The sequence below is a fragment of the Lycium barbarum genome, chromosome 6 (assembly GCF_019175385.1).
Source record: "Lycium barbarum isolate Lr01 chromosome 6, ASM1917538v2, whole genome shotgun sequence".
Taxonomy (NCBI): domain Eukaryota; kingdom Viridiplantae; phylum Streptophyta; class Magnoliopsida; order Solanales; family Solanaceae; genus Lycium; species Lycium barbarum.
The window spans coordinates 10957233-10968966 of record NC_083342.1 but is presented as its reverse complement, the minus strand read 5'-3'; the positions used below and the strand labels follow the sequence as shown (position 1 = coordinate 10968966).

General features: G+C 33.1%; 1 protein-coding gene across 2 annotated transcripts; it reads left to right on the top strand.

Annotated features, from left to right (window-relative positions):
- Nucleotides 1-7804: 7804 nt before the first annotated feature.
- LOC132600760 (uncharacterized) lies at nt 7805-11664 on the top strand. Of its 2 annotated transcripts, none has more exons than XM_060314130.1 (6): nt 7805-7874; nt 10040-10112; nt 10278-10371; nt 10456-10566; nt 10661-10718; nt 10922-11664. In XM_060314130.1, the coding sequence occupies exons 2-6, from the start codon at nt 10058-10060 to the stop codon at nt 11420-11422; spliced, it is 819 nt and encodes a 272-aa protein (XP_060170113.1). In that variant the 5' UTR covers nt 7805-7874; nt 10040-10057; the 3' UTR covers nt 11423-11664. The 2 variants fall into 2 exon arrangements, with proteins under 2 accessions (XP_060170113.1, XP_060170112.1); XM_060314129.1 differs by lacking the exon at nt 7805-7874 and adding an exon at nt 7881-8051.
- Nucleotides 11665-11734: the final 70 nt, after the last annotated feature.

Below are 11734 nucleotides of genomic sequence, written 5' to 3'. Positions count from 1 at the left end.
TACCCGCCTAACTTGCAACGTCCATAATTCTCTACTTCGACATCGTATCGACGAGCGGTTTGTTGCGTTCGAAACTAGACTTCATGAACTTCAATTTAGGCTTTTGCTTTGCTTCAAAACTCCTCATATACTAAAAGATATTCTTCCTCAAAATTGGGCCAAAATTACCCCTCATATTTTTCTCCAAAATTCCAAAAACTTAATTCCCTTAATTTACTGGCTCTCCAATCCTCCCATAGCTTACTATATGAACTTAAACCCTCACAACCAAAAAAAAAAAAAATGGTGCACATGTTCTCGTATATCCTTGAAAGTAACTCCAGTATCCAGACTTAAAACATGCAACACTTATAAATCCTAACGTGCGAAACTACAGGGTGTAACAATGAAGACGGAGAAGAAGAAGAGGGGAGGAGGAGGATGAGGAAGAAGAAGAGGAGAAAGAGGAGGAGGAAGAGAACGAGAAAGATGGGGAGGAAGAGGAAGAGGAAGATGAGGAGGACGAAGAAGTGGAGAAATGCGGGAGAGAGATAGAGAGATTAAAAAATTAGATACAGACAAATAAAAAGGGAAAGAAGAGAGAGAAGTAATGCGAGACTGAGATAATACTGAATCGATGAAATTGGGGTTTTTTCTTCGGAGAATATTAAAACTAGATTTTCCAACTTTTGGATTTTGGTGGAAAGAATGAGAAAGAAGAGTACTTCTAGGATGATTAAATGAGTTGTCATTAAATTTATTCGAAGAAGTTATCTTTCCCACCTTTTTGGTTCTTCATCTTCAAATACTTCTCTGTCACTCTAACGAAAGTGAATTCAATAGAATTGATTCAGTTAATCAATTAGAAGCTTTAATAAAGATCGATCATAAAAAGACAAAACGGGAAAACGATCGTGGTAAAGGAAATGGTGTACTTAATTACTTGTAACGAAAGAGAAATAGGACGGATCGATCGAGGCAAATGATGTGTTTAGGAAGAAAAATATGAAGACGAAGAAGAAGAGGGAGAGGAAGAGGATGAGAAGAAGAAGAAGAAGAAGAAGAAGAAGAAGAAGAAGAAGAAGCGGTGGAGATATGCGGGAGAGATATTGAGAGGGAGAGATTAGAAAAATTGGGTATAGACAGACAAAAAGAGAAAGAAGTAATACGAGGTTGAGATTGAATCGATGAAATTAGGGTTTTTTCTTTAGAGAATATATAAATTGGATTTTTCAATTTTTTAATTTTGGTGGAAAGAAGTGAAGAGAAAAGAGAACTTCTAGGAAGATTAAACTAGTTGTCATTAAATTTGTTCGAAGAACTTGTCCTTCTAACCTTTTTGGTCTTCATCTTCAAACACTAAACTTTGCCACTGTAAAATGCAATTGAATTCAATTGAAATGATTATGTTGATTAATTAGAAGCTCTGATAAAGATTGATCATAAAAAGACAAAAAGCGAGAAAAGACCGTGGTGAAGGAAATGATGAACTTACTTGTATCGGAAGAGAAATGAAACGGATCGATCGAGGCAAAAAGATGTGTTTGGGTAAAGAAGGAGGAGGAGGAGGAGGAGGAGGAGGAGGAGGAGAATGCAGGAGAGAGATTGAGAGATTAGAACTCTGATAAAGATTGATCATAAAAAGACCAAAGGGGAGACAAGACTGTGGTGAAGGAAATGATGAACTTACTTGTAATGGAAGAGAAATGGAACGGATCGATCGAGTCAAAAGATGTGTTTGTGTAAGGAGGAGGAAGAAGAAGAAGGAGGAGGAGGATGCAGGAGAGAGATTGAGAGATTAGAAAATCTGGGTATGGTCTGACCAAAAGGGAAAGACGAGACAAGAGAGAGAAGTAATGCGAGGCTGAGATAAAACTAAATTGATGAAATCAGGGTTTTTTCTTCAAAAAATATAGAAACTTTTTTCAATTTTTGGATTTTGGTGGAAAGGAGGAAGAGAAGAGTATTGTTATTAAATTTGTTTGAAGAAGTTTCTTTCCCGCCTTTTTTGTTCTTCATATTCATACACATCTCTTTTCCATTCTAAAATTCCAGAGCCCTATATTTATTACAAGCTCGTAATGATCCATCTCGGAATCTTTTAATTCATATATATAAATGTATCCTAAAGTCCAAAAATAAGAAGTGGCTATAAAACATAAATTGAAAAGTATACTAAAACCGAAAAGGTAATCTATGAAATTATTGCTAAGTGATGAAGACGGAAAAAATATTTAAGGCATTGTGATAATGGTGGTGAATTTGGTGGAGGGTGGTGAAATTGTTTGGGGTGGTCTTATGATTTTTTTTGTGGTAGTGTAATACTTGGTGGATAGTGAAACTTGTGACAGTGGTAGCGTGATGTGATATTTGGTAGTGAGCTATTAATTAATTCCTTCATTGCTTTTGATAGAGTAAATTAAGAAAGAATTTCCAGTAACTAAAAGACTATATTAGTTACTTCAAGCTTCAAGATTAATATTAAACTTAGTATATTCAATATAAGCAATGCAGTAGGTTATTAGTAATAGGGAAAATCAAACTTTAATGGCCTTTTTCCCGTAAGTTAATTTTTTTAGTTATTAGTTTACTTATTTTTGTTAAGTCGATTTTAGGTTATAAGATGATCGATATCATACTGGTTTTGTTTTTGGCTTTATGTGGATTCCGACATCTGAAATATTCAGTTATAATACTCACAATTGATTAATTCATTTTTCGTAGTTGCTTGTATAGATATTTTTGGTAGATTTCATATTATATTTGATCTGTAGATTTTTTAGCGGCGACAAACTTTAAGGGTGATTTCAGACTCATTCTAATTGATGTGATAAACCCCAACTCGTCCATGCTCGACATTTTATGTTTGTTGTCTTGCGTTTATGTTGTATCTGACCTTTTAACACTATTTAAAAGCTATGTGAAATCGTATGAAAGATATGTATGTTTAGGTTAAGTAATTAATGTAGTTCTTTGTTAGGATTTTATGTTATCGGTGGATATTGACTATGTCTGGAGAATTACATCTGCATGGTTGTAAGTCATTATGGCCACTTTTTCATGATCCGTTTGTTGGACTCAGAATCCTATTCGTGAGACTCGATTAATACCGCGATTACATTGTGGGGCAGCACACAAAGGTCGTGATCATGAAAAATGGATGTTTATATCCTTATTTTGGTCGTCAACAGGGACGAAACTACAGGGGTGTAAGATGGGTCAACTGAACTCCCTTCATCAAAAAATTATTCTGTATAAATAAGGTTAAGATTTATATATGTATAAATATTAAGTTTTGGATCCCCTTAACAAAATATGAGCTTCAACTTTGTGACTGAAGAGCATAATGTTTAGCCCAATGTTGCGATTTTGAAACTCGCTGAGACATTCTTTTAACCTTTTTAAATCCCCTTATCAAAAGTCTTGGCTCCGCTGCTGGTCGTCAAGCAATAGATAGTCAAGAGACAATCATTCAATCATGGAGTTCAGACCCAATCAACCGCGTTGATCGCTCGTTTGAAAAGTCGTTGGAAATAAAGTCAATTGTATGAGCAATTAGATACGAGTGTTGAGAGTTAGATAGAAAAGGTTTCTTTAAACTTGCACATACTACGTCTTAAGCTACAAATTCATTTACTCTCTTCGTACCATTCAAAATTCAATCACTTTTATTCATATGTCCATATATGTTCATGAAGTCTTTTTATTTTTTTTGTACATACTCTAAACAACAAATATAATTGATCTCTTTCTCATGATATCATTGTTGTTTCTATCTCCAAGGAGTTGTTTTCATAGTTGACAAGTATATCTTTTATGATCATAGCCATAATTTTAAAATCTCTTAAAAAATGGTCAAAATTACGCCTTGAGCTATGCGAAATTAGACATTTTTACTCCAAGTTAAAAATTGCTCTCGAATCTATCCATGACGTTATCAAAGTGGCTCAACATAGCCTTTTCGGACTAAAGTACATCATATTCTTTTCATTTTTATCTTTAATATAGGGGTAAAATTGAATTATTCGTATTATAAGGGTAAATCTGGTTCACATTACTTTAATTAGGAGAGTGACTGATTATTTAAGATAGTTTTTTTTTTTTACACAAAAGAGATTGAGGTCAGTTAGTTCGAAAAGACTATTTTGAGCAACTTTGTAACGACATTGACAGATTCATGACTAATTCTTAACGAAGGGTAAAGTTATCCAATTTTGGTATAGTTTAGGAGTAATTTGACCATTTCTTATTGAGAACTTCTAAAACATAATTTCGTAAAATAATTCATGTGCTTTCAGGATTTTCTTAAATCCTGTGCAAAAATGTTTCAAGAAGGTTTTAGACTATTATATGCGAAGTGATGCAATGAGGAGTGCCATGGGAGAGATCTTTCCTTTCTTAATGAACACTATTCGATACGAATCTGAGTTAATTTTTTTACTTTCTTAGGGGTTGTTTGATACACGGGATAAGGTGGGTATTCCAGAATTTAGTTTGAGATTAATTTCATGCTCTATTTGGTAGAATGTATAATATATTCTGGGATAAGTTTATATCTTCTACCAAGCATAGTATAAAATGAAGTCGAAAATTCTGGAATATTCCATCAAATTTGATATTATTTTATCTCATCTTCCGGATGGTATAAATTAGTCCGGATTCTCCGAGAAATCTTGAAAGAGTCCTTTCTTATAGTTGACAAGTATTTATCTTATAGTCATAGCCATAATTTAAAAATCTTTTGAAAAATGGTCAAAATTGAGCATGAATTATGTGAAATTAGACATTTTTTACTCTTAATTAAATATTGCCATCAAATCTATTCATTTCGTTGTCAAAGTGGCTCAAAATAGTCTTTTCTGACTAACATACATCATATTCTTTTCATTTTTATTTTTAATATAGGGGCAAAATTGAATCATCGTGTAGTATAAGGGTAAATCTGGTTCACATTGCTTTAATTAGGACAATGACAGATTATTTGAGATAAAAAAAATGTTAATTTCTTTTTCAAAAAGAGAAGTTGAGGTCAGTTAGTTCAAAAAGGCTATTTTGAGCAACTTTGTAACGATATGGACAAATTCATGGTTACCTTTTAACGATGGGTAAAATTATCCAATTTTGCATACTTTAGGTGTAATTATAATCATTTTTCGATTTTTTTTATAGAGTCTAAAACATAATTTCGTAAAATAATTTATATGCTTTCAAAATTTTCTTAAATGCTTTTCTGGATTATTTTTTTTAAAGTAAAAATGTAAATGAGGAGGTTTTAGACCGTTATATGCGAAGTGATGCAATGAGGAGAATGCCATGGTAGAGATCTTTCCTTTCTTAATGAACATTATTCGATATGAATCTAAGTTAATTTTTACTTTCTTAGGGGTTGTTTGGTACGCAGGATAAGGTGGGTATTCCAAAATTTAGTTTGAGATTAATTTTATACTCTATTTGGTAGAATGTATAATAAATCTTTGGATAAGTTTATATCTTCTACCAAACAGAGTATAAAATGAAGCCCAAAATTTAGGAATATTTCACCTTATTTCATCAAAATTGGGATTATCTTATCCCACCTTCCGGATGGTATAACTTAGTCCCGAGCCTATAATTCTAGAATTATAATCCGGAAAAAATTTACTCTGGGTACCAAACGACCTCTTAATAAATATTATTCCATACTAATCTCTCCCGTTTGGCTTAGCAATTTTGAGGCCAAAAGTATTTTTTTCTTCTTATTTATAGAAAAAGCACTTTTTTGGATTTGAGGTGATTGGCCATTTATTAAAATTGCTTTTACGTAGAAGCAGAAGCAGTTTTTCTGCGAGTGCTTCTCGAAAAAAGCAGAAGCAAAAGCAAATTTATTTTTTTCAAGACAAAATATCCCTACCATAAATTCATATTTACCAAGTATATCCTTCATTAATCCATTAATTTCTAATTAATAATTCTCTGTGTTGAATTTTAATTTGTGGAATGATTTTAAATTTTATTTTGGTTGTTTTTTTCTAGTATATTTAAATCATCGTGTTGATATTATATCAATATTTAATATTTATTTTTTAATTATCTATGTATTATATTAATTGAAAATTTTAATATGCACTTTTAAATTTTAATTAAATAAAAGTGAAAACTTTTCATAATAGATATTTAAAATAGTTTCTCTCTATAAAATAATCTTGATAGTAAATATTCATTGATATTTGTCCTTTATCGTAACTTGACATTCAAAAGCACTTCTAAAACAGATTAGTCAAACACAATCTACTTATTAAAGCAGTCAAAATCACTTTTTAAATAAATTAGCAGAACACAAACTATTTCTCACTATTTTTTTTTTAAAAGCAATTAAAAAAAACACTACTCTAACTTAAACAGTTTTTAACCGCTATCCCAAATAGGGTCTTAATCGCGTGAATATTGAATGAAAGTTAAAAAGTAAACGAAGTGCCTCGTGATATCCGGCGAACACATCATAAAAATACCCTGGAGACCGGTCAAACACCATTTTTATAATTTTCTTTTTTTGTTTTAGCAAAACGACAAAAAAGGTTAGGTGATATTTATTCCATACATCTCCTTTGTACTTACACCTTTCCCTTCTCTTTAGTCGTGTGGCATAGATAAAGTGTTAGTCAATTCCACGTGTAAAGATCTCATTGGCTACTGACTTAGATGCTCCGAGAATAACAAATCTTCTAAGAATTTTTTATTTTTATTTTTTTGCTTTCAATATTTACATTTTTACCATATTTATAGGGAGTAGTAGTACTTTTGGTCCCTAAGTTATTGATTAATTTTGCTTTTAGTCCTTGTATTATATGACTCAGTATATTTAACTTTCAGTTAATAAAAATATGTACTTTTGTTCTCTTCGTGTAGAAAATATGTTATATTTAACTATTTACTAGACTATATTACAGTCAAATATGAAGTATTTCCTCTGTCTCAATTTATATGAGAGTGTTTGACTGAACACAAAATTTAAGAAATAAATGAAGATTTTTGAATTTTGTGATCGAAAACGAAAAAAAAATAATTGTAGCTACAAATCATTTCATTAAGGGTAAAATGATAAATGTAAAGTTAAATTGTTGCTAAATATAGAAATGTGTCTTTTTTTTTAGACTGACTAAAAAGGAAAGAATGTCATATAAATTGAGACGGAGGGAGTAAACAATACAAATTTAACATATCAAGTGAATAATTGAGTGTTGAAGATGATTAATAATTATGTTAATTTTGTGAATCTTGTGAGATTATACTGGGTATATTGTTGTTATCCACATGCCAAGGGATCAAAATTGCCCGATTCAATTAATTGAACACTTAATATGCTTAGCCAAATATAATATGAACTAAAATTAGATATGTGCAATAACTAAAGGACCAAAAACGCTATTAACCCTTTTTTCAAATCTTTTGTGTATTGTTCAACTTTTTTCCCGAAGAAGACGTAAGATTTCGAGAATTTATCCTAAAGTAGTATATATACTGTCTTAATCTATGTGATACACTTTTCTTTTAAGTATATTCCTAAAAAAATATATCTTTTTATTATATTTAAAAACATATCTTTTTATTATATTTAAAAATACATATAACTTATTTTTATCACAAGCTTTAAAAATATTCATTTTTTACTAAAATTTCGTGTCTAGTTAAATTATATTAGTACAATTAGCATTTATAGGGACAAGGAGTAAGTTTTAGTCAATTCCACGTGGAAGCATCTTACTGGTCCGGGACTTAGATGCTCCGAGAAAAACGAATCCCCTAAGAATTTTTTATTTTATCTTTTTGCTTTTATAATATTTATATTTTTTTACTAGTTTTTTTTAATTTTTATTTAAATCTCTTGTTCATTGTTCAACTTTTTTCCCGAAGAAGACGTAAGATTTCGAGAATTTTTCTTTGTCCGGGTATTTTTATTTTCTTTATTTTTTTGGGTTCTTGGGAAATTCATAAAAATAGTAGAGATTAGATATATATATGCACAAATCTAGGGTTTGAGTGATTTAATTTATTTGGAAGCTATGAGGAAAAGGCTTGATACCAGATTCCCTGCTGTAAGTTTTACTCTTTTTTTTTTTTGGATATTTCTTCTTATTTTTTAATTTGGGGCTGTTTTAGTTTTGGTTTATATATAGGTTTGTTTGTGTTATTGATTTTCTCTATTGTATGTGGTATTTTTTTCCCACTTTTTATGTGTTTGAATTCAAAAAATTAACTGGGGTCTTCTTGGTTTGGTGTGTTGTACAGTTTTTTTTTTTTTTTTTTTGAGTTTCTACTGTGTTGGGGTTGCTTGTAAATTTGAAAGTTTGGAGCTTTTTTTTTTTGTATGTTTTGGTGATAGTTGTAAGGCTATTGAATGAATTAGAACTGTCAAATTTGTGTTAGGTTTAAGGTATGGCTAGGTTTGGATGTCTGCTATTTTCCCTTTTTGGGCTTTTTATTCTTATTTTTTACTGTGTTGGGGTTGCTTGTAAATTTGAAAGTTTGGATCTTTTAGTTTTTTTTTTTTTTGTGTGTGTGAATAAAGGTTTGAGTTTTGATGTTTTTATAAGGTTATTGAATGTATAGAACTGTCAATTTGTAAGGTACAAGGTATGGTTGGGTTTGGATGTGTACTATTTTGTTGTTGCTTATAAATTTGAAACTTTGGAGCTTTTAGTTACTTTTTGTGGGATTAAAGCTTTGAGCTTTGGTGTTTTGGTGATAGTTATAAGACGCTATTGAATGAATAGAACTGTCAAATTTGTGAAGTTCAAGGTATGGCTGGGTTTGGATGTCTACTATTTAATTGTTGGGTGAAAAGTTGGAGCTCAAGTATTACTTCTTGTTTGGATCCTGGGAGTTGCCTTGTTTCCACGTTGGTTGGACGTTGAACAGGTTATAGGTTGAGTACTAGATGAAGGGCCACAAAAGAAAGAAAAAAAGAAGAAAAGAAGAAAAGAAGAAAAGAAAACACATGTTTTTGTTGTTTCTAGGAGCTGAGGTGCATGAAGTATGGATTTTTTTATCTCTTGAATCCAATGGTTAGGTCATGTTAATAGTAGACGGAGAAATCTGATCATTCTTAAGCTGTCAGCGCTCCATTATGTGTTTCGAACTATGTTGCTCAGACTCTCCAAAATGTTGCCGCACCCGTGTCGGATCCTCCAAGAATGCACAACTTTTGGAGGATCCGACACGCACCCGGCTGTATATTTGGAGAGTCTGAGCAACAAAGGTTTCAAACATATAATTAGCTGTTCGTGATAGTTACTGGACCATATCTTTGCCCATAGTCCTGTAGCCTTCTCCTGATCTTTTTTTTTGAGAAGGTAACATCTTCTCCTGATCTGCTGAGAGCAAAAACCGCGTTGTGAATGGTTTAGTTAGCTTTGGTCCACTGAGAAAGTCAGTGATGTTTGGATTTAATTTTTAAAGCTAGTTTCTAATTCAGGGTGTTTGTAAAGAGTTAAGCACTTGGTTGGACAGGGTATTGTTCGGTTGGGATGCATGATTTTGGAACTGGTAGTTGGGATATGACTTGTCAAATGCAGAAATACAATACAACCTAAATGCGGGAAATGCAGGGGGGGAGCCTTGGCCTTAGAGCAACAGTAAAGTTGTTTCCGTGTGACCTATAGGTCACGTGCTCGAGCCGTGGAAGTAGTCACTAATGTTTGCATTAGTTTAGGCTGTGTGCATCACACCTATTGGGGTGCGGCCGTTCCCCGGACTCTGCTAACTCCGGATGCTTTGTTTACCGGGATGCCCTTTGCCCTTTTTAATTGTGGGAAATGGGCATGCATGCAACAAACGTTCATTTGAGATTTTTCTGTGGATTGCCTGTGATTAAGTGTTGTTTAACAGTCTGAATCTCTCATGGTGATTGGAGTATGAGACCTTGCTATTATTTTTGAAAAAATTGTACAGTGACATCTGGCCGTGAATGATATTGCTTACGAGTCTCATCAGCTATTGTTATATGAAGTTCTCGTCTCCGTTGATTAAGTTGCTGAATCAAAGATTTTAACTGTTCTAAGACCCAATTGGCATTTATTTGCAGGCTCGGATCAAAAAGATTATGCAAGCCGATGAGGATGTGGGGAAGATTGCGATGGCTGTTCCTCTTTTAGTCTGTAAGTTTAACCTGGAAGTCCTTTAGTTCACTGAATCTATTTTAGCATTTTGGTTCAACTGGTTTAAGAGCTCTTTACCCTTCTTCATTCATTTGCTTAGTGGTGTCTATTTTTGTGTGTTCCATATTGTTTATCCTAACTCGTGTTTGTCAATGGTATATTCAGCAAAAGCTCTTGAACTCTTTCTGCAAGATCTTTGTGACCGTACATATGAGGTCACCCTCAAGAAAGGAGCAAAAACTATGAATTCTTTCCATTTGTAAGTTCAATTAGCTGTTGTTTATGATTTTACACCTCATATTATTTCTATGGTTATCATCTAACTTGTTCCCTCTACTCACAGGAAACAATGTATCCAGAGCTATAATGTGTTTGATTTCCTGAAGGATGTAGTGAGCCGGGTTCCTGATCTAGGCGGGTCAGATACTGTTGCCGAATCGGCTACTAAAAGAAGGTTAAAAACTTGTACTTCCTATGATTTTTTTGGCCCGTGACGGGTTCAGGGCGGTGGATTTGTATCATTAACAGCTTACTGTTTGCTGATTCAGGAAAGTTGCTGAAGAAGATGATCATGAGAGTGATGATGATATCAAAAGGAATCACGTGGTATGGAGATTATTTTGTTTTGATAATTTCGGGTTTAAATTTTTGGTTTTCCATTGATTAGCGCATTTCTTTGTTCAGACATCGACCAAGCTACAAACTTTTAACACCAAATGCTATATGTTGTCTGATTTCTTCAAAATAAAGCACCAAATGAGCGCCTCTGGTTTAATATTTTTTTTTTTATTTTTTTTTTAAACTCACAGAATGAGACTGCACACACCAGTGGTAGTGGGAGGGGACGAGGCAGAGGTAGGGGTAGAGGCCGTGGTAGAGGTGCACGAGCATTAGAGAAAGGAGACTCCAATATTCACTGCGAGAAACTTGAAGACCCTGCTGATGTTTCGCATCAAAAGGACGAGAAGCAAAAGCAAAATGATGAAAGTATGGTAGACTATGTCGCAGAACCAGCAGTAGATTCAAAGAACATTTTAGCTGTTAAATGCCCAGAAGTCGTCCCTGCTAGAAACTTCGATCTCAATATTGACTTAAACGAGAGTTTGGAATCCACACCAATACCAGTTGAAGCCCCTACATCATCAACAGCCCCACCGCCTCCTGAAGTGCCGTCTACTGAAGTGAAGCACGAGGAAATCCCTGGATGGTCCTTGTCTGAGATGGAAAAGATGGCCATTGATCCGATTCAACTGGCCAACTTAAACAAAGGGTTAGACGAGGAAGAGGAAGATTATGATGAAGAAGGATAGGGATTGTTATTCTAATGTGTTAGAGCAGTTACAACTCACATACAAGTAGGCTTGTTCTTCTAGTCTTGTAGGAATTTTAGTTATAATTGTAAAAGAAAAAGGGCATCATTGTCAATGAAGCTCAGATTTCTCAGTTTGTTTTTTAGTTGACTTAGGCACCTGTATTTATAGTCTTCTGTATTAGGTAAAACATGTACAATTTCTAACTTCTAATTCAGAAATATATTCTAGGTTGGAGGTTACATTCAGTGTTCTCTATATTGTGTGTCAGAATTTTGCCAATTTAGATAACATTCTTGACATTTCTTTATT

Bases quoted from the DNA above. Each gene is read 5' to 3' on its own strand.
- LOC132600760 (XM_060314129.1), top strand. From the start codon at position 8,019: ATGAGGAAAAGGCTTGATACCAGATTCCCTGCT. The intron at 10,372-10,455 runs GTAAGTTCAATT...CTCTACTCACAG, and splicing joins ACTATGAATTCTTTCCATTT to GAAACAATGTATCCAGAGCT. The intron at 10,567-10,660 runs GTTAAAAACTTG...TTGCTGATTCAG, and splicing joins GAATCGGCTACTAAAAGAAG to GAAAGTTGCTGAAGAAGATG.